The sequence below is a fragment of the Oncorhynchus clarkii genome, chromosome 30 (genome assembly GCF_045791955.1).
Source record: "Oncorhynchus clarkii lewisi isolate Uvic-CL-2024 chromosome 30, UVic_Ocla_1.0, whole genome shotgun sequence".
NCBI lineage: Eukaryota > Metazoa > Chordata > Actinopteri > Salmoniformes > Salmonidae > Oncorhynchus > Oncorhynchus clarkii.
The window spans coordinates 8,350,173-8,373,592 of record NC_092176.1 but is presented as its reverse complement, the minus strand read 5'-3'; the positions used below and the strand labels follow the sequence as shown (position 1 = coordinate 8,373,592).

Below are 23,420 nucleotides of genomic sequence, written 5' to 3'. Positions count from 1 at the left end.
TCTCTCTCTCTCTCTCTCTCTATCTCTCTCCTCATCTCATTTCTGTCTGCTTATTCTCACAGTTGCCTGCAGGGTCGTTCCACCTCAAAAAGCACAAGAAAGAGGATTTTGTCACACTGTATACTGGTCCATGGGGGGGGTTCCCTCATGTTTTGCTCATTGGTCGGAGGAAGTTTGGTCCAGATAGTTTTATAGGTTACTATATTTATTGAATCCTGTAAATTAAAAGGGCTAATTTGGGTGCAGTCAATTAGCTTAGTTTCTCAGAGATCAAATTATATTTCAACAAAATAATGTTGCAGGAATGTTTATATATGTGTGAATGCTTATATGTTGCTGTGGAAACCATTTCAGAACAATCTGAGATGGTGGGGAGGGGGGCAAGGCTTGCTGAAATGAAATGGAACGACACTGCAATCACCTCTCCTCTCATCTAGTGCACAATCCAACCAACCAATCTTGGCTGAGTTTTGCTAAAATCAGATCATATTTAGCATTGGGATCATTTAACATTGGATTTAAGATTATTTTAGTGTAAAAAATAAAAATAAAATTGTTTATATTTTTTGGAAACTCTCCCTTGACCCTGTAACCAGTCCGGTTACGCCTTGATCTTGTAAACTGAAATTATAATTCCAATTTCAATTGTCCTCAATGCTTCTCTGAGAAGAATGTCAGTTTACTTCCTGGATTCATTGAATCCCAGATTTACTGAATACTGAATAGAACTGGAATTGAGCCCAATCTTGCCTTTGTCCCCGTGTGTGGTTGCCAGTGGATGACGTGGTGGACGAGAGCGACGATAACGATGACGTTGAGACCGAGAACGACACAGAGAACGAGGAGGAGGATAAGGACCACCACGCCAGGGTACAGGAACCATGACCGCAGCCTTTTTCATTTAAACCACACCTTGTTTGACTGACCGCAAAATGACCACAGGACAGGTGACACTGCAGTGACCAGACCAACAGTGTGACCGCAACCACTACTGACCACCACCACTGTTGCTCCCTGTCCACATTCTCTCTGAAGTTAGAGTGAAAACATTTGGATACACTTTTTTCCCCCACTGGGATCCAGCTCCTGCTTATTTAGGTGTCTGATGACGTGTTCTCCCCTTGCAGAATGATGACATAGAAACGGACATCAATAAACTGCGACCCAAAGAGACCAATAGCAGGCCGTTTGAGGAGCTGAAGATCTATGAGAGATTCTTTCTGGAGCTCTCCGAGGATTTCCAGGTAATGCAGGACAGACACCCTTTTGTGTCTTTAGTTGAATCTTCAACATCAAAAAATCAGATCAATATTGTAACATTCCATTTTAAAACCAGTGATTCCCCTATATTCATTGCCGCCAATCCAAAATATATTATTTAAAATATATATATATACAGTACCAGTCAAAAGTTTGGACACACCTACTCATTCCAGGTTTTTTATTTCTTTTTTACTATTTTCTGCGTTGTAAAATAATAGTTTGTTTGAGTCACTCAGGCATAAGCCATGTCAAAAAGTGTAGAATTGCAGGAAATTATCTTTAAAACAGCAGAATATTGTCTGCAGCCAAGACGATGTTCTCAAAAATGTTCACCATTGGCCAAGCCCACTACCACGCCCCCCCATGCTAGCTTTGCCACCGCTGCTGAAAAAACCCTAGAGGAAACACTGTAAAACATACAGATGTGTGTTTTTCATGAGGGGACCACAATGGTAAGTGATCAGAAAGCTACCTGTCGTCCTAAAGTTCAATCACCTTTGTGTGTCTGCAGAGATTTAACTTTGATAACCCAAAGAGCGGTGTGACGGCCACCCCGGCAGCTCCAAAGTCTCAACGCCCCATCATCGTTCCCACCGCTCAGGCCTTGCCCCCGAAATACCCAACTGCCGCCCCCCTCCAGGAGGAGTGCCACCTGGCCAAAGGTGAACAACCCCACCCTGAAGCATCTCCTCTGGCCCCAGCCCCCACCCCGGCCCCAGTCCATACCCTGGACACCATCAATATCACCAAGGATCACGATGGCTGCTGTGACCACAGCCAAGTCCGACCACAGCCAGGGCTAGAGCAGGAGCTTGTGCAGGGGATGGAGCGGGTGGCCCTGGAGGGGACTGGGCCTCAGGGCGGGGCAGGGGGTGGAGGGGTCAACAGGCACTATAGACAACCTCCCCTGCTGGCTGGGGGTGTGGCTGCCCAGCAAGGGGGCGGGGCAGAAGAGACGTTGGCAGAGGAGTGGGCAGAGGAGGAGGGAGGCGAGGGGGCGGTGCTGGAGGTGCCGGACACGGCGTTGCTCCTGCCGCTCCACGACCCTGACCTGTACGTGGAGATGGTGAAGAGCACACGCTCTGTGCCACAGTACTCAGAGGTGGCCTACCCAGACTACTTTGGCCACGTTGCGCCCACCTTCCGAGAACACATCCTGGAGAGGGTCTATGGCGTGCAGAGGTGAGACCCCTAGACGCTGATCTAGGTACGACAGCAATGTGTCTCTTTTGCACTCCCTCTCCCCCTTGTTTGAGATTAAGAGAACTGGACCAGTAGCTAGAATCAGTCAAATCACTCAATGTTTCCTTGTGCCACCTATTTCCACTGAAAATGACTTATTTCCGGTAGTTGGGTGGCTCAAAGTAGTGTGGAGTCAAAGTGAAGGGTTGGTGTGTTCTGTTAGTGCTCTCCCCTGCTGCCGCTGTGTGATGATGATGTCACTCAGTCCTCTGCCCCCCTACAGGACTAAGATCTTCCAGGACATTGAGAGGCTGATCCACCCCAATGACATCCTTGATAAAGTGGTCTACGACTTGGACATACAGAGGTGAGCGTCATCATCTTCAGTCCAGGAAACTTGGTGTGGGTGTCTGTGTGTCTCACGGTGTGGGTGTCTGTGTGTCTCACGGTGTGGGTGTCTGTTGGTCTCACAGTGTGGGTGTCTGTTGTTTCAGTTGCCCGGTGATTGATGACGGTGAATCTCTGAAGTTCAACTCTCAGTTTGAGTCTGGCAACCTGAGGAAGGCTATTCAAGCCAGAAAGTGAGTATTGTGTCCCATTGTTACGTAAACTGGGAACAATATCAAAATAAATGCATTTTTTCAAGTATTTGTTAAATTCAACTTTGTCTCCCGTGCCCACGTGTGGCCCGTTTTGGTTTGCCTAAAGGTTGAGCTGATGTGATCTGTGTGTGTTCCAGGTTTGAGTATGACTTGGTCCTAAACTCCGACATCAACAGTAACCACTACCACCAGTGGTTCTACTTTGAGGTGAGCGGCATGCGCGTAGGAGCGCCCTATCGCTTCAACATCATCAACTGTGAAAAGTCCAACAGCCAGTTCAACTACGGTGAGCGACTGACTGCCTTGGTCATTTTTTTGTTGCATTATTTTGCCTTTGATGTGTGGCAAAGCTAGAAATGCTAATTAGATAGAAATGCTAATTCAGTATGTGGTGTGTGTATATAATTAACCTCTCTTTAGTAAATTGACTGCATGTACTGTTTTGCAGGTATGCAGGTGCTGATGTACTCTGTTCAGGAGGCCATTAGTGGCAGGCCCCGTTGGGTTCGCACCGGAACGGACATATGTTACTACAAGTAGGTGTGATTGTCCTACTTTACCCCTAGAGCAGAGTCGGTATGACACAGCCCACCAGACAAGTAGTGCACCTGTCAGGAGAAACGAGCCCCGTTCCAAAACTTCTAAAATGCATCCTTCCGTCTGGGCCTGTTCCTTGAAGTAACTACCGATCTAAATTGGTTGTAATAGGGAAGGTAACCTTGCTTTCTCTTATCCAATAACTTCCTAATCTGTGTTTACCCCAAGCAATCGAGGAAGGAAGGAAGGAAGGAAGGTATTTGAACAGGGCCATCAAATAGCTTACTTGTTGGTCACTTTGGTAGGTCCTGGTGTCATGAGTGTGACTTTGTTCACTGGTTTCTGTTTGTCATTGTATCAAGCATTTGTGAGATTTTTAACCTCCTTTTACCCAGAAACCACTTCTCCAGGAGCTCGATAGCGGCAGGCGGTCAGAAGGGGAAGTCCTACTACACAATGACGTTCAGCATGACCTTCAACCACAAGGACGACGTCTGCTACTTCGCTTACCATTACCCCTACACCTACTCTACTCTGAAGGTACTATACACTGAGTGTACAAAACATTAAGGACACCTGCTATTTCCATGACATAGACTGACCAGGTGCATCCAGGTGAAAGTTATGATCTCTTATTGACGTAATTTGTTGAATCCATTTAAATGACTATCGATGAAGGGGAGAAGACGGGTTAAAGAAGGACTTTTAAGCCTTGAGACAATTGAGACATTGATTGTGTATGTGTGCCATTCAGAGGGTGAATAGGCAAGACAAAATATTTAAGTGCCTTTGAACGGGGGTATGGTAGTAGGTGCCAGGCGCACCGGTTTGTGTCAAGAACTGCAATGCTGCTGGATTTTTCACGCTCAACAGTTTCCTGTGTGTATCAAGAATGGTCCGGCACCTAAAGGACATCTAGTCAACTTGACACAACTGTGGGAAGCATTGGAGTCAACATGGGCCAGCATCCCTGTGGAATTCTTTCAACACCTTGTAGAGTCCATGCCTGTTCTGAGGGCAAAAGGGGGGGGTGCAACTCAATATTAGGAAGATGTTCCTAATGTTTGTTATACTCAGTGGCCGTAGCTTGCTATATAAAGCAGGCAGACAGGCATTGATGCATTCAGTTACTGTTCGATTGAACATTAGAATGGGCAAAACAAGTGACCTAAGCGACTTTGTGCGTGGTATGATTGTCTATGCCAGGCACGCCGGTTCTAGGTATTACCGGGAAGGCAGGCCTGTGGGCAAAAACAGCTCGTTGATGAGAGGTCGAAGGAGAATGGCAGGAATCGTGCAAGCTAACAGGCGGGCCACAAACACGCGCAAGTCGTCGATCCTTGTCATGGATGGGCTATTGCAGCAGACGACCACACCGGGTTCCACTCCTATCAGCTCAAAACAAGAAGTAGCGGCTCCAGTGAGCACACAATCACCGGACAATTGAGGAGTGGAAAAACATTGCCTGGTCCAACAAATCCCGGTTCCTGTTGCGTCATGCTGATGGCAGAGTCAAGATTTGACATAAACAGCATGAGTCCATGGATCCATTCTTCCTGGCGTACCACCAAACTGCAGCAACTGCGTGATGCTATCGCGTTAGCATGGACCAACATCCATGTGTAACGTTTCCAACTTGTAGAAACCATGCCCTTACAAATTCAGGCTGTTCAGGAGGCAAAGGGGGGGTCCGACCCGGTACTAGATGGGTGTACCTAATAAACTGGCTGATGAGTGTATATCACTATCCCTATACCTACTCTACTCTAAAGGTAATATATTTCTACACCTACTCTACAGGTATAAAAGATAACTAAACTCTGGAAAAACTGTTTCACAGTTTTGGAGATTGAACATGTTAATTAGTTGCGGTGCAGTGGCTTGCGAATTGGCATTTTCTCTATTTGGTGCCATACAACCTGAAATTAAAATTGATTGTTGGGAGGTTTGTACATTTAGATTTACACAACCTGCCTACCACTTTGAAGATGCAAAATGTTTGTTTTTTTGTGAAACAAACAAGAAATAAGAACAGAACTTGTGAGTGCATAACTATTCACCCCCCCCCCCTCCCCAAAGTCAATACTTTGTAGAGCCACCTTTGCAGCAATTACAGCTGCAAGTCTCTTGGGGTATGTCTCTATAAGCTTGGCACATCTAGCCACTGGGATTTTTGACCATTCTTCAAGGCAACACTGCTCCATCAAGTTGGATGGGTTCCGCTGGTGTGCAGCAACATTTAAGTCATACCACACATTCTCAATTGTATTGAGGTCTGGGCTTTGACTAGGCCATTCCAAGACCTTTAAATGTTTCCCCTTAAACCACTCAAGTGTTGTTTTAGCAGTATGCTTAGGGTCATTGTCCTGCTGGAAGGTGAACCTCCATACCAGTCTCAAATCTCTGGAAGACTGAAACAGGTTTCCCTCAAAAATGTCCCTGTATTTAGCGCCATCCATTAATCCTTCAATTCTGACCAGTTTCCCAGTCCCTGCCAATGAAAAACGGTGTTCTCGTTCTCACCATTCTCGGGATGGTGTTCTCGGTGATGAGAGGTGTTGGATTTGCACCAGACATAGCGTTTTCCTTGATGGCCAAAAAGCTAAATTTTCTTCCATATGTTTGGGGAGTCTCCCACATGCCTTTTGGCAAACACCAAATGTGTTTGCCTATTTTTTTCTTTAAGCAATGGCTTTTTTCTGGCCACTCTTCTGTAAAGCGCAGCTCTGTGGAGTGTACGGCTTAAAGTGGTCCTATGGACAGATACTCCAATGGGATGTAAAAAGTTTCTGATATTTTTTTATAACCCAACCCTGATCTGTACTTCTCCACAACTTTGTCCCTGACCTGTTTGGAGAGCTCCTTGGTCTTCATGGTGCTGCTTGCTTGGTGGTGCCTCTTGCTTAGTGGTGTTGCAGACTCTGGGGCCTTTCAGAACAGGTGTGTACAGTCGTGGCCAAAAGATTAGAAAATGTCCACAAAGTTTGCTGCTTCATTGCGTTTAGATATGTTTGTCAGATGTTACTTTGGAATACTGAAGTATACTGAAGTATAATTACAAGCATTTCATAAGTGTTAAAGGCTTTTATTGACAATTACACGAAGTTGATGCCAAAAGTCAATATTTGCGGTATTTGCAGTGTTGACCCTTCTTTTTCAAGACCTCTGCAATCCTCCCTGGCATGCTGTCAATTAACTTCTGGGCCACATCCTGACTGATGGCAGCCCATGCTTGCATAATCAATGCTTGGAGTTTGTCAGAATTTGTGGGTTTTTGTTTGTCCACCTGCCTCTTGAGGATTGACCTCAAGTTCTCAATGGGATTAAGGTCTGAGGAGTTTCCTGGCCATGGACCCCAAAATATTGATGTTTTGTTCCCCGAGCCACTTAGTTATCACTTTTGCCTTATGGCAAGGTGCTCCATCATGCTGGAAAAGGCATTGTTTGTCACCAAACTGTTCCTGGGTGGTTGGGAGAAGTTGCTCTCGGAGGATGTGTTGGCACCATTTCTTATTCATGGCTGTGTTCTTAGGCAAAATTGTGAGTGAGCCCACTCCCTTGGCTGAGAAGCAACCCCACACATGAATGGTGTCAGGATGCTTTACTGTTGGCATGACACAGGACTGATGGTAGTGCTCACCTTGTCTTCTCCGGACAAGCTTTTTTCTGGATGCCTCAAACAATCGGAAAGGAGATTCATCAGAGAAAATGACTTTACCCCAGTCCTCAGCAGTCCAATCCCTGTACCTTTTACAGAATATCAGTCTGTCCCTGATGTTTTTCCTGGAGAGAAGTGGCTTCTTTGCTGCCCTTCTTGACACCAGGCCATCCTCCAGAAGTCTTCGCCTCACTGTGTGTGCAGATGCACTCACACCTGCCTGCTGCCATTCCTGAGCAAGCTCTGAACTGGTGGTGCCCCGATCCCGCTGCTGAATCAACTTTAGGAGACGGTCCTGGCGCTTGCTGGACTTTCTTGGGCGCTCTGAAGCCTTCACAACAATTGAACCGCTCTCCTTGAAGTTCTTGATGATCCGATAAATGGTTGATTTTGGTGCAATCTTACTGGCAGCAATATCCTTGCCTGTGAATGCCTTTTTGTGCAAAGCAATGATGACGGCACATGTTTCCTTGCTGGTAACCATGGTTGACAGAGGAAGAACAATGATTCCAAGCACCACCCTCCTTTTGAAGCTTCCAGTCTGTTATTCAAACTCAATCAGCATGACAGAGTGATCTCCAGCCTAGTCCTCGTCAATACTCACACCTGTGCTAAAGAGATTCACTGACATCATGTCAGCTGGTCCTTTTGTGGCAGAGCTGAAATGCAGTGGAAATGTTTTTTTGGGGATTCAGTTCATTTGCATGGCAAAGAGGGACTTTGCAATTCATCTGATCACTCTTCATAACATTCTGGAGTATATGCAAATTGCCATCATACAAACTGAGGCAGCAGACTTTGTGAAAATTAATATTTGTGTCATTCTCAACTTTTAGCCACGTGTGTGTGTGTGTGTGTGTGTGTGTGTGTATGTATATATATATATATAGATATACTGGGATCATGTGACACTTAGATAGCACACAGGTTGACTTTATTTAACTAATTATGTGACTTCTGAAGGTAATTGGTTGCACCAGATCTTATTTAGGGGCTTCATTGCAAAAGGGGTGAATACATATGCACGCACCACTTTTCAGTTATTTTTTTCATGTCACTTCACCAATTTGGACTATTTTGTGCATGTCCATTACATGAAATCCAAATAAAAATCCATTTAAATTACAGGTTGTAATGCAAAAAATAGGAAAAACCGCCACGGGGGTGAATGCTTTTGCAAGGCACCGTACTACTCTACTAGCCCTACGGAGGTCCACTGTTGTGTAAAGCCTCCTTATTAGCTGTGTTCCTGCCCAGATGCACCTTCAGAAGCTGGAGGCGCTGCGGACCCCTCAGATCTACATGCGCCAGGACATCCTGTGTGAGACTCTTGGTGGTAATAGCTGCCCCCTCCTCACCATCACCGCCATGCCCGAGTCCACCAGCAACGACCAGATCTGCCAGTTCAGTGAGTACTGACTGACTACTGTGGTGGGGACTGACCTAGAATGACTTAAATATATCACTGTCTCTCTGTCACATTACTGTCTCATCCTTCTTTTGGGGGTGTTGCTGAGTGTATTTTTATGTGATTTGTGTGTGTCCAGGGAACCGTCCTCTGGTGTTCCTGTCATCGCGAGTGCACCCAGGGGAGACCAACGCCAGCTGGGTGATGAAGGGCACCCTGGAGTTCCTGATGGGTAGCAGCCCCCTGGCACACAGTCTCAGGGAGGCCTACATCTTCAAGATAGTCCCCATGCTCAACCCTGACGGAGTGGTCAACGGCAAGTAAGTGTACACACACACACACACACACAACTAGAATGTGCGTATGAACGTGTGCACATACTTGGCATGGACACACACAAACTGAATACTACAGTGCCTTCAGAAAGTATTCACACCTCTTGACCTTTTCCAAGTTTTGTTGTTACAAAGTGGGGTTAAAATTGATTGAATTGTCATTTTTGGTCGACGATCTACACAAAATAATCTTATGTCAAAGTGGAAGAAAAATGTGAATATTTGTGAGAGTAAAAAATAAGAAAAATAGAACACTAATATATCTTGATTAGATAAGTATTCAACCCCTTGAGACATTTTAGAATCACCTTTGGCAGAGATTACATCTGTGAGTCTTTCTGGGTAAGTCTCTACGAGCTCTCCAAATCTGGATTGTGCAATATTTGCCCATTTATTATTTTCTAAATTCTTCACGCTCTGTTAAATTGGTTGTTGATCATTGCTAGTTAACCATTTTCAGGTCTTGCCATAGATTTTCAAGCAGATTTAAGTCAAAACTGTAACTCGGCCACTCAGGAACATTCACTGTCTTCTGAGTAAGCAACTCCAGTTTAGATTTGGCATTGTGTTTTAGGTTATTATTCCTGCTGAAGGTGAATTCAGTTTTCTCCTATCACAGTCATTAAACTCTGTTACTGTCTTAGTCACCATTGGCCTCGTGGTAAAATCCCTGAGCGGTCTCCTTCCTCTCCAGCAACTGAGTTAGGAAGGACGTCTGTATCTTTGTAGTGACTTGGTGCATTGCTACACCATCCAAAGTGTAATAAGTAACTTCACCATGCTCAAAGGGATATTCAATGGAATATTTTTGTTTTTGTTCTTATTTACCAATAGATGCATTTCTTTGTGAGGTATTGGAAAACCTCCCTGGTCTTTTGTGGTTGAATCTGTGTTTGAAATTCACTGCTCGACCGAGGGACCTTACAGATAATTGTATGTGTGGGGTACAGAGATGAGGTAGTCACTAAAGATTCATGTTTAACACTATTATTGCGCACAGCATGAGTCCATGCAACTTATTATGTGACTTGCACATTTTCTACTCCCAAACTTATTTAGACTTGCCATAATAAAGCGGTTGAATACTTAAAAAATGTCAGCTTTTCATTTGTAATTAACATTGACAATATGGGGTATTGTGTGTAGGCCAGTGACAAGAAATCTCAATTAAATCCATTTTAAATTCATGCTGTAACACAACAAAAATGTGGAAAAAGTCAAGGGTGTGAATCCTTTCTGAAGGCCCTGTATATAACAACATCTCTGTTTCTCCCTCCAGTCATCGCTGCTCTCTGAGTGGGGAGGATCTGAACCGACAGTGGCAGAGCCCCAGCCCTGAGCTGCATCCTACCATTTACCACACCAAGAGCCTGCTGCAGTACCTCGCCGCCATCCAGAGGGCGCCACTGGTGAGCCCAACCACGCTTACGTACCGTAACCGCCATATGCGTGCTGTAGCCCACGATACCCTTACAGCCGCTGGTCGCACGTGGCTAACTCGGTCATGCTCACCCTTAGCCATAACCTTAACCTTGTCAATTTCCCTAACGGTCGTGGCGGTAGAGCCAGACTGACGAAGTTTGACTGTCTTCATAAATTCAGTCGTCCACTTCACTGTTGGTGACTTGAGTCCTCTCCCTTACCTCCCTCTGGTGTGTAGGTGTTCTGTGACTACCACGGTCACTCCCGGAAGAAGAACGTGTTCATGTACGGTTGTAGTTTGAAGGAGACCGTATGGCAGACCAACATCAGCGCCACATCCTGTGAGCTACACGAGGACCTTGGCTACAGGGTGAGAGACACATATACAGTACACATACAGTACACATACAGTACACTCACGCATATACTGAACAAAAATGTAAACGCAACTGATTTTACGGAGTTACAAGTTCATGTAAGGAAATCAGTCAATTGAAATAACTTCACTAGGCCCTAATCTATGGATTTCACCTGACTGGAAATACAGATGTGTTGGTCACAGATACCTTAAAATGAAAAGGTAGGGGCGTGGATCAGAAAAACAGCCAGTATCTTGTGTGACCACCATTTCCATTATCTGCTGTGCATAATCATGCTGAAACATGAGGTGGGTGATGGCGTTGGATAAATGGCACGACAATGGACTTCAGGATCTCGTCATGGTATCTCTGTGCATTCAAATTATCATCGATAAAATGCAATTGTGTTCACTGTCTGTAGCTTAATCCTGCCCATACCATAGTCACACCGCCATCATGGGGCTCTCTGTTCACAACGTGGATATCAGCAAACTGCTCGCCCACACAACGCCGTACACGTGGTCTACTGTCGTGAGGACAGTTGGACGTACTGCCAATTCTCTAAAACGACGTTGGAGGGGGCTTATGGTCGAGAAATTAACATGACATTTTCTGTAAACACCTCTGGTGGACATTCCTGCAGTCAACATGCCAATTGTACGTTTCCTCAAAATTTGAGACGTGGTATTGTGTTGTGCGACAAAATTCCACATTTTAGAGTGGCCTTTTATTGTCCCCAGCACAAGGTGCACCTGTGTAATGATCATTCTGTTTAATCTCTTTCAGATAATCTCCTATCCACCCATAGCGAATCCTCTCTCCGACACAAACAAGCCCTCACTGGCTGTTGTCTATAGGTGTTGCACTCCAACTCTTCTCCCCTTCTCCCTCCCTCAGACTCTGCCTAAGATCCTGTCCCAGACGGCGCCGGCCTTCAGCATGGCCAGCTGCAGCTTTGTGGTGGAGCGCTCCAAGGAGGCCACGGCCCGTGTGGTGGTGTGGAGGGAGATCGGAGTTCAGCGGAGCTACACCATGGAGAGCACACTCTGTGGCTGTGACCAGGGCAAATACAAGGTGGGGGTGTATCCCAGCAATGACAAATGCAAGGGGGGTGTGTGTGTGTGTGTGCTAGAGAGTGTGTTTGTGTCGATACAGCCTGGTGTGTGTGTGTGTGTGTGTGTGTGTGGACCAACAACCAGCAGGGGGAGCCATAGTCCTGTAAATCATACTGTTAGTGACTCAACGCTGTTAGTGTGTGTGTGTGTGTGTGTGTGTGTGTGTGTGTGTGTGCATGCGCACTCCATGATGACTGAGTTAATGTTCGGTCTATGAGTGTCCAGTGAGTGCAGAAACCTCTGTCAGCTCCTCTCCCCCTCTCAGCACTGGGGTTGCCAATGTCAACATCTGCAGAGCCCAGGGGCAGGCTAGGGTTGCCTGTTTTGCATGGTCCCTCTCCTTCCATCCCTGCTGATTAAGTTATGCATGTGGAGGGGAAAGTGTTTGGACAGATGTTCAGGGATCGTATTTAGTTGAGGTTCTATTTCCCATGGTCCCGCCAAGCCAGTGTCCTCTTTTTAGTTCTGCTCCAAGTCTTAACACACTGCAACAGAATCCTGTTTCTGCTATAGACGTTTTACTGGAAGCCCGCAGTAGACTTGAGAGCCTGCCCGTGGGACTAGAAGTGTGTGTGTGATCATAATTAGGTTGGTGCTTATAGTTGGCCTGTTTCACACATGCACAGGTCTGTATCACAAGCATGTGTAAATTGGGAATGTGTTTTTTTTGCATCTCCCAACTCTCCTGGAGAGTGGCGTCATGGCCAGGGTCAGCCATTATCAACGGTGACCTTGAATCAATTAGGGTTAAGTGCCTTTGCTCAAGGGCACATTTGACCGATTTTTCACCTTGTCGCTTTAACCACTAGGCTACCTGCTGTGTGTGTTTGTGCGTGTGTAGTGTTAATTATGTGTGCTTGTCTACACGCATGGGTGTATATACAATGTGTTTGCACAGTAAGTGTTAATAATGTGTGTGTCCAGGGGCTCCAGATAGGCACCAGGGAGCTGGAGGAGATGGGAGCCCAGTTCTGTGTGGCTCTGCTCAGGCTGAAGAGACTGACCTCGCCCCTGGAGCTGCGGAACCACGCCCACCTTCTGGACGTGGAGAGTGACCTGATCGAGACACGTTGCAAAGTCTCCAGGTCAGACACATGCACACACCGAGGTTATTATAGTAAACAGGAACTGACATTGGAAATCTATACTGAAACCATTATCTTTGAATGCGAAACAAACTAATATCAAATAAAACTCATCATAAATTACGTTTTAGTTTTTTTCTTCTTGGGGTAAAAATTGAATGGGGTTTTCGATCTTCTGAATCTGGTGGGAAAATGCTTCTTGTAGATGCCGATGTTTCAAACAGGCTCAGCTTGTGCGTCACTATCAATAGTTCTCACTAGCTAACAGGGATGAAATCCGAGGGCGAGCACGGGGCGTGACTGGGCCAAGCTAGAGCAGCTTGTGAAGTTGCTGGAGCCGTTCGCAATCCACACCGACCATCGTCAAACTGACAGCCAGTCGCTGTCTGATGTGGTGCTCTGCCTTCTCAACCTTGAGGCACACTTGCAGTCAACTAGTGTTGCAAAACAGTTGGGACAGGTCTTCCTGAAGTCACTGTGTGAGCGCTTTGCATGCATACTGAATCCTCTGGCAGCCAACTTCCATCCAACCCCTGCAGCAGCTTGCCTGATGGACCCAAGTCTCTGGCACTTTGCCAACAGAAATGGAGCCACTGATGAGGGAAGCAGTCTTTTGTACTTCAGCAAATAGGACAGACAGTACAGCCGTGGAGCAGCACAGACCCCCGAACGATGCCTGCACGTTGAATCCAGCAAGCATCTCGACCACAGTTCTTCAGAAATATAGGTTCCTCGCAGTGAAGATTCTGTCTGAGGTCACTGTGCAGCCGGAGCGTCAACCTGGCAGGGCATTAAGTGGCCTGTGTGAGCTGCAGAAATACCTGGAAGAGGTAAAGGGGGGGCATGTTTACAGAGTCACCTCTCCAGTTCTGCCAGACAAGGATGGCTGTTTATCCAAAGCTGTGCCCTGTGGCACTGGGTCTGTTTTCTGCCCCTACATCCCAAGCGTTAGACGAGAGAATATTCAGCGTGTCATCAGGCTTGAGAAACCGAACGACAACCTCCTCTGGAACGCAGAGTCTTCTTGAAGATGAACCACAAATGATTGATCGATTGAACTGATAGATTTGCTTATGCTTTTTGCTGTCGTCGCAGTTATTTCTTTTTTTTATATATAGATATATTTATTTATTTATTTTTACTCCAAAAACAAACTTATACGAACAACAACTTACAGAAACACTCCAACAATGACTACATTTCCTCTGCCCTGACCCTTGTGGTCACAGCTGTTTTTAGTTACCCTATTTTCTTGCACCAGTCTAGGCGCTTGTCCTTGAAAAGACGTTAAGATGTATAATTTAAACCTAACCAAACCTACGTCCTGGCCATGGAGTTGTATAGAGTCCTCTAGTGGCCAAAAGACTTTGTTAGCATGTGCAGCACCATTGAGGACTTTCGACATTTTGACTTCGTCAACTGGGAGGGACTTTCAACTTCATTGGCTGATCCCTCCCAATGACCCGGTTGGCATGGCCTGATGGCCCGGTTGGAGTCGTGACAGCCGAGTCATCGGGATGGATAAACCAATGATTTGTACTCATGAAGATGAAAATGTACTCTTTCAAGATGGAGATGGCCTCAATGGCGCTGCCCACGCTCTCACAGACGCCATCATGATACAGAGATGTTATGTCTACCCAAGTCTATGGTCCTGGCCTTATGTATTACTGCCCCCCAGTGGCAAGGAGTGACATCCTCCAAAAAACAAACTATGCATACAACACACATGTCTTCTAGCCTCTCATGCATAGGCTACATTTATCCCTAACTCTAAAACTGAAACTAAATAATATAAAAATGAAATGGAAGTATTTATCAAACTGAAACAAAATTTAAAAAAATAGTAAATCAAGCCTAAAAATGAACTGAAACTAAACTGAATTTCAAATAAATCGAACAACTAATAGAAATAAAAAAAATAGTATTAAATCACAAAACTGTAATAACCTTTGTACACACACGCATGCGTGCACACACACACACACTCATACTCTCCAACCTTCTAACCATACATGATCCACTAGTTGAATTGCCAGTTGCAGTGTGGCCAGCACTCAGGGCAGTAGTGTAGCTGCATTGTTCATTATCATCATCTTAAGCATCCTCATGGCCTGTCAATGTGGCTCCTTCGAGCAAATGTCTTCTCCTCGTGTCTTGATTTACCCATGTATAATTGATGTATTTGTTTATTGAAACCCATCAAGCAGCCAGGTTAGAGACCTCGGGGCTTGGCTATGGGATCATAACAGATTTTATGCTTTTTATCATTTAATATTTAATCATCAGACCCATGATATCATAATAATAAGAAGATTGGAATTGTGTGTGTGTGTGTGTGTGTGTGTGCGCGCGCGCGCACATACACATGCTGCGTGTGTCTGTGGCCTTTGTGTGCTGTGTGTGGGGCTAGTCCAGAGTGAGTGAGTGTGGCCCTTGCAATATTTCTCTAATGGACTGTAATGGCTCAAGCTCTCTCACTCTGGGATCTTAACACTCCTCTCTAGACAGCACTCTGTCCATCCAGCCCATTACACAATTACACCCCGTCACACCCTCCTCCTAATCCACTTTACCTCTCTCTGGGGCGGGGTGGGGGGGAGCAGGGGTCAATATCTGAACCCCCTCATCCACTGTCTCCATGGGATCCTCTTTCAAAGCCCTCACACCATTAAAAACCATTAAAAACCACTAAAACCACTAAACCTCAGACGTTTAACCATTAAACCACTAAACTGACGCATAAAAAGAGAAAACGATTAGTGTTTTAATGGGATTTTTGTTGTTGGGTTAGTATACTTTTTATTGCCTGTCACTAGTTTTATCTTTCTGAATTCCTTTCTGAAATCATTTATATTTCATTTCTGTCCAGACCCAGGTTCAAATCTATTTTTCTTGTTGCTTTCAAGTACTGAGATTTTTTTTTAATTGAGCCTGCCTAGAATAATGGACTGACTGTTTGTGTTGTTGTCCAGCAGCAGCCCGAGTACGTACGTGCTGGAGGACGAAGAGCACTCCTTCATGGAGGAGGTGGACTACAGCGCAGAGAGTGGCGATGAACCCGACAACGACCCCGACGCCGCAGACCCCCACGATAACCGCCTCTCCGACTCCGAGTCCAACAACCACAGAGACTCACTCACCTAGCTCAAACTCCCTGACCACTACTTAACCACTCTTCACCCTGTCCCTTTTGTGACCCTAGCTCGAGGAATTTCTCCTGACCATGTTGTGACCTACCTACAAAAAACTCAGGGCTAGGAGCCAAAGTTTTTTTCTCCCCCTGGTCAGGACAAGTGTTCAGGAAAAACTCCTGTCTCTACAGCATAGTCCAAGCCACAACTCTTGTTGCCTCCTAGATGAAACAGACCTTAATTTCCTTCCCCTCCTACCCCCGCCTCCCAGATATCCCCCATTTTGCTCTGACCTCACTCCTCCCCCCCCTGGCCTTGGTGCATTATGGATATCACATCCATACTTATCTGCCTTGCATATCTCAAACAGATATAGATAGAATGGTCAGAAGTGTTGTACAACGAATAGACACATTAGACAAATAACATACGTTAACACAATGGTTTTGGTGCAATGTCCCCATTTGTCATGAAAACGACACAGGTGTTACACACAGAGAATCTATAAATCTCTATTTACATAATGTGTGTCTATATGTAATTATATCGTTACACACAAGTTGAAACGGAATGTACACCTTGGTCGTATTTACATAAAGACTGCAGTATTACACAATGACCAACTAGTAACCGTAACGCACAATTAGCATAACCAGGAAGTTAGCAAGCCAAGTAGAACCATTTGCACATGTAGCAAATCAACATACGCATGAACCCCGAGGTACAGGAGAGAACAATCCTCACCTAAAAGGTCAGAAGCTCAGCCCAAAGCTGAAGCCGATGTTGTGGATCTATTTTGCGGTACTGAGAAGTACATGTATTTCTCCAGTCTGTCTGTAAGCTTAGTTGGTTTGCCCGTACACTGTAACGATACTCCATTTTTAGAAAGGTTGCTGCTTTTTGAGAGAAGCATAAGATATTTGTTTTAGTGTTTTTTTTCTCCTAGATGTAGGTATTACATTTCGGTTGCGTATGTACAGTCAGCGCATGGCTATTTAATGTTATTCTTGTAATTTATTTTGTTATTTTATTTGTGAGATGTGGCCCCCCGTATGTATATGAGGAAGTATGTGTGTGTGTGTGTGTATGCGTTTTTGCTAGATGGAAATGCTAGTCTACCATAGCGCAGCCAAACGCTCAAGGTGTTTGTGAGAGTAATAAAAAGCAACCTGGGCGAAACCTTTTTAATTGGATTGTAACACACATAAGTTGAAGCTTGCTATGAAATCATGGGAAATAAACGTGAATGTGAAAATGTCTGTGGATCGTTTGGCTGTGTATCATTATCCGTTTAGCCAATCTCAGTTTTTCTGTGGTCTGGGGATATTGTTTTGAAGGATGTGTGTGGTTGTATGTGTTTTTGAATTTGTAGTGTTTTTAGGTGTTTGTTTCCTCTGAGTGCAAGTGATGTGTGTGTGTCCTCCACTATAATGCCCCTCTGACTATACAGCGCATTCAGAAAGTATTCAGACTCTTTCACTTGTTCCACATTTTATGTTACAGGCTTATTCTAAAATTGATTAAATAGTTTTTTTCCCCTTAATCTACACACAATACCCCATAATGATGAAGCAAAAACTGGTTTTTAGACATTTTTGCAAATGCATTAAAAATAAAGAACTGAAATAACATTTACATAAGTACTTTTAAAAAATATATATTTTACATCAGTACTTAAAAAAATATATTTTACCCCCTTTTCTCCCCAATTTCGTGGTATCCAATTGTTAGTAATTACTATCTTGTCTCATCGCTACAACTCCCTTACGAGCTCGGGAGAGACGAAGGTCGAAACCCAACCAAGCCGCACTGCTTCCTAACACAGCGCGCCTCCAACCCGGAAGCCAGCCGCACCAATGTGTCGGAGGAAACACCGTGCACCTGGCTACCTTGGTTAGCGGCACTGCGCCCGGCCCGCCACAGGAGTCGCTGGTGCGCGATGAGACAAGGATATCCCTACCGGCCAAACCCTCCCTAAACCGGACGACGCAAGGCCAACGGTGCGTCGCCCCACGGACCTCCTGGTCGCGGCCGGCTGCACTCAGTACTTTTTCTTGAAGCACCTTTAGCAGCGATTACAGCCTTGAGTCTTCTTGGGTATGACGCTACAAGCTTGGCACAACTGTATTTGGGGACTTTCTCCCATTCTTCTCTGCAGATCCTCTCAAGCTCTGTCAAATTTCTAAACCTGTTTTTGCTTTGTCATGTGGTATTGTGTGTAGATTGATGAGGAAATTTTTATATTTAATCCATTTTAGAGTAAGGTTGTAACGTAACAACATGTGGAAAAGGGGAAGGAGTCTGAATACTTTCTGAATGCACTGCATCTGCATCTGCACTTCATCCACACCTGTAGAGGGTTTAGCATCTCCAAACCAACACCCCACAGGCACCATGACATTGGACACAGGGAAACCTATGTCTGGAGGACATGCATTCACTCTCTTTCTGTCATCTCCCTGGCTCACTATGCCGTTGATGGGCAGAGTGACAGCGGAGGAGAAGAGGGAAGCTGCAGGACACTGAGAGAGCCTTGTTGTGGTAGGAGAAGGGAGTAGTGTGGGAGAATGTCAATCTGAGATGCAGAGCGTCAAACAGGCCTCTTTCCCTTTTCAGCCCCACGCCTCACTTCCTGTCTCTGACTGCCCTCTCCTGTGTCAATCAGTGCAGCGAACAAAAGACAAAAATATCTTCTCCGCCCCAAACCTATTACCGTTCCTGCTCCTCTCTTAATCTGAGGAAAGGGGGAGGAGGGGGGCATTCAGCTGCTCCCGAAGATCACAATGTTTATCATAGACCCTAATTAGACCCACAACCAGCGTAAGCCGCACACACTCGCACACACGCAAATCACTCAGGCGCCATGCACGACTTTGTCTCACACGGTCTCTGATTAGACTAAACTGAGGCACTTACTTTGCATTGGTAATTAACATAAGTGTCCCCTCTGCTCTACTTTCCTATTTTTCTCCATCTAGAAATATGGTGGCCTGGTGAATGGTTCCTCAGCTAAGTCAACTAAAGCTATTAAAAAAAAAAAAATCAGACATACTCACATGGGCGTAATTGGTTATTTGGAAAGCGGCGCTGACTTCAACCTCACGTTGCCATGGTAACTAGACTTATTTTCTTGAAGCAGCACTTTTTTCCCCATCCGTCGTGTAATTCATTCAGCCTCCTCGAAATTGTTTCTTTTTTTCCCCCTCCATCTACATTTGACATTTGAGTCATTTAGCAGATGCTCTTATCCAGAGAGACTGGCAGTGCATACATTTTCATACCTTATTTTGTACATTATTTTCTCCGGATCTATTCTACATTCTCTTCTCCTATAGCCAGTGGCCTTACCACCCTGATGACAGATGGGACGGTAAAAAACAATAACACACACACACACACTGACATATTGTAGTATTTTTGTGCCTTAGTTTAAAACTCACGAGACAACAGATTACCCAGGGGCTGGTTATTTATTGTGCAGTCTTTCCAGTGTCTAGGATACCCAAACTCACATACTAGTACAAAGAAAACCTTGAGCGTGCCACAGAGTGAGAGGAAAGGCAACACAGATGTTTGTGGTGGGAGAGTCCGTGATAGACATTATCTGACGACTGACCGGCTAGTCCTGTGTCAGCGTGTCCTGGCCAGGTCGACTGGGATGTCGATAGACGCCATCTGAGTTAAAAGCAATAACCTTCAGGTTAAAGTAGGACTGAGAGTAACAGAGATCAGCTCTCTCTCTCACACTCACTCCAGGGTTCTACTCATCTTGTTTTTTCAGTGGTGGCACTGGTTCTATCAACTTTGTCAGTTGGTGTCACCAGCATATGATTTGGTCTCACCTATTGTTTTTGTAATATATTTTTTTTATAATTGATAATGACCTGGCCTGCATTCCATACAGAACCTGGCTCATAATGACAAGCCATCATTTGAAATGGCATCGCTTTGTGTTCTTACATTGATTTGGAGAGATTTACTGTGACGGAAAATAAAAGAGATGTAAAATAAAAAGTCCTAAATGTATTTTTTGCAAATTTCAAAGTGCCATGTGTTCTATTGTGCGAATAGAACACACACACATATGTAAGCAAAGTATGCATTACCACTTTACGAATAATACATTTTTAATAGGCCTACCCAATTACCATTCACATTATTTTTACATTCTTAAATATGTCAGAATAATGTGGGCATTGCCTGACTAAATAGGCCAAATGCTCCCGACACAAATGTGGTGTTTGTCCATGTCTGTCCATGTGGTAGCTAGTCAGTCTCGCCGTTTTAGATGTTGAAGAGTTATTGAGGGGTTACTGTATCATGTTTTACAATGAGAAAGCGACCAAAAAACTGGTTCCTTTGTAATGGAATGTTTTGAATGGAAAACCACGTTGAAGCCAACGTTCATTCTGTCTTGTTCATTAATAACCTCACGTGGTTTTACCACAACAAGCACAACAGAGGCCACGGGAAGCAAACGAAAGCGCTTACATCTCTCATAAAAACATAGCACTTACATCTCTCATAAAAACATATCACTTACATCTCTCATAAAAACATAGCACTTACATCTCTCATAAAAACATATCACTTACATCTCTCATAAAAACATAGCACTTACATCTCTCATAAAAACATATCACTTACATCTCTCATAAAAACATAGCACTTTACATCTCTCATAAAAACATATCACTTTACATCTCTCAAAAACATATCACTTACATCTCTCATAAAAACATAGCACTTACATCTCTCATAAAAACTGATCAGAAATGATAGATAATTGTATTGGAGCAGTAGAACTTATGAATCGGCTAACATAACTTCAATGACTTTTCAAGGACCAAATGTCTTGATTTTCAAGGTAGGCTATTCCATGATGCCTGAATTGGTCGTTGCAAATATTAAACCAAAGACTTTGAGCTTTTTAAATACCTGGTGTGCATACCCATTCTTGCCTTGGCATTTACTGGTAGATATCATAACTTGGAACATCTGACCAGTGAATAACAGGTGAGGTAAGAAGAGCATAGCTGTTGGAAGAGTGACGGGTGATAGACATATGTCAAAGTAAGGAATTACAGGTTAACGGAGCTGTCAATCAAACAGCTATTTACTTCAATCACAAGTCACAACAATCAGAGCCCTTGTTTGAGCTTAACATTCTTGTCTGAAAGGTCCTGCCAGCTAGGAGGTATTTTAGGTTCTGGTTTTGAGGGATCAGAGACTGAGGCCCATACACACATTTTCCGGCAAAAAAAACCTATTCAGCCCATCAATTGCAACCTTACGCAGACACGCCCCATGATTAAGCCAGCTAGAGCCAATGAGAAGACTTGTTTGTTTTTACTGTGAGCTGAGTGAGCGGTCCTGATAGAGGCGTTGTTATTGGTGCTAATATTTCATAGGGCTTCCAGACATTGAGTTGTGACAGGAAGCCCCGGAGGGACCTGTCATAACATCACTAATCTCCCACAAGCCTCTGCTCCTCACTGTTAGATATCACAGTATTGGGTTTGGAATGTAAAAAGTCAAAGTGTTGAGGGATACACAGGCGTGTTTACCTGAGAGAGATTTTTTATTTTTGACAAATACTGCAGTCTCTGCTGTTGTTTACAAAAAATACAATAAACTTGGTCAGGCCATATACAGTGCCTTCAGAAAGTATTCATACCCCTTGACTTATTCCACATTTTGTTGTGTTACAGCCTGATTTCAAAATGGAGGAACTCAATTTTGTTCTCACACTCATCTACACACAGTACCCCATAAGGACAAAGTGAAAACATGTTTTTAGACATTTTTGCAAATGTATTGAAAATAAAATACAGAATACAGAAATATCTAAATTACAAAAGTATTCACACACCTGAGTCAAAACATGTTAGAATCACCTTGTAGGTGATTACAGCTGTGAGTCTTTCCGGGTAAGTTGTACAATAAATGCACATTATTCCTTTTTAAATTCTTCAAGCTCTGTCAAGTTGGCTGTTGATCATTACTAGACAGCCATTTTCAAGTCTTGTCATAGATTTTCAAGCCGATTTAAGTCAAAACTGTAACTAGGCCACTCAGGAACATTCAATGTTGTCTTGGGAACTAACTCCAGTGTGTATTTGGCCTTTTGTTTTAGTTTATTGTTCTTCTGAAAGGTGAATTTGTATCCCAGTGTCTGTTGGAAAACAGATTGATTTGCCTTTATTCCAATTGTTTTATCCTAAAAAACTCCATAGTCCTTCCCGATGACAAGCATATCCATAACATGATGCAGCTCCACCATGCTTGAAAATATGAACAGTGGTACTCAGTGATGTGTTGGATTTGCTCCAAACATAATGCTTTGTATTCAGGACATAAAGTTAATTTCTTTGCCACATTTTTTGCAGTTTTACTTTAGTGCCTTATTGCAAACAGGACACATGTTTGTAAAATGTGTATTCTGTACAGACTTTCTTCTTTTCACTTTGTCATTTTGGTTAGTATTGTGGAGTAACTACAATGTTGTGGATCCATCCTCAGTTTTCTCCTATCACAGCCATTAAACTCAGTAACTGTTTAAAAGTCACCATTGGCCTCATGGCGAAATCCCTGAGAGGTGTCCATCCTCTCCCACAACTGAGTTAGGAAGGATGCCTGTATCTTTGTAGTGACTGTGTATTTATACACCATTCAAAGTGTAATTAATAACTTCACCATGTTCAAAGGGACATTCAATGTCTGCTTTTCTTTTTTTACCCATCTACCAATAGGTGCCCTTCTTTGCGAGGTATTGGAAAACATCCCTGGTCTTTGTGGTTGAATCTGTGTTTGAAATTCACTGCTTGACTGAGGGACCTTACATATAATTGTATGTGTGGGGTACAGAGATGAGGTAGTCATTCAAAAATCATGTTAAATACTATTATAGTCCATACAACTTATAATGTGACTTATAATGTGACTTGTTAAGCAGATGTTTACTCCTGAATTTATTTAGGGATGCATACTTATTGACTCAAAACATTTCAGCTTTTCAATTTGAATTAATTTGAAACAAAACAAAAACACATTTGACTATATGGGGTATTGTGTGTAGGTCAGTGACACAACAGCTACATGTAATTAACTTTAAATTCAGGCTGTAACACATCAAAATGTAGAAAATGTCAAGGGGTGTGAATACTTTCTGAGGGCACTGTATAATAAATCAAGGTCATGACCTCGAAAATACATTTCTGGTCACTGTGACCTTGACCTTCTGCCAAGGACATATTGCTTTACACATTTTGAGTAGGTCCAATGGCCTTACTTTTTTGTGCCAAATATGATCGAAATAGC

At 44.0% G+C, this 23,420-nt stretch overlaps 1 protein-coding gene across 4 annotated transcripts in view; it reads left to right on the top strand.

Moving 5' to 3' along the window:
• The window catches only part of LOC139389439 (cytosolic carboxypeptidase 1-like), a 43,320-nt gene extending 25,961 nt beyond the window's left edge, over positions 1-17,359 (top strand). The window contains exons 12-26 of one of the 4 annotated variants that reach the window (XM_071136199.1): positions 776-870; positions 1,128-1,244; positions 1,775-2,445; positions 2,729-2,812; positions 2,940-3,026; positions 3,185-3,333; positions 3,496-3,583; positions 3,980-4,124; positions 8,500-8,650; positions 8,790-8,970; positions 10,265-10,394; positions 10,646-10,777; positions 11,664-11,840; positions 12,806-12,966; positions 15,945-17,359. In XM_071136199.1, coding sequence (XP_070992300.1) covers positions 776-870; positions 1,128-1,244; positions 1,775-2,445; positions 2,729-2,812; positions 2,940-3,026; positions 3,185-3,333; positions 3,496-3,583; positions 3,980-4,124; positions 8,500-8,650; positions 8,790-8,970; positions 10,265-10,394; positions 10,646-10,777; positions 11,664-11,840; positions 12,806-12,966; positions 15,945-16,113 — 2,537 coding nt within the window. In that variant the 3' untranslated portion in view covers positions 16,114-17,359. Of the gene's footprint in view, positions 1-775; positions 871-1,127; positions 1,245-1,774; positions 2,446-2,710; positions 2,813-2,939; positions 3,027-3,184; positions 3,334-3,495; positions 3,584-3,979; positions 4,125-8,499; positions 8,651-8,789; positions 8,971-10,264; positions 10,395-10,645; positions 10,778-11,663; positions 11,841-12,805; positions 12,967-15,941 lie in introns of all 4 variants that reach the window. The other 3 variants (XM_071136198.1, XM_071136196.1, XM_071136195.1) reach the window with 3 other exon arrangements.
• The last annotated feature ends 6,061 nt before the right edge of the window (positions 17,360-23,420 follow it).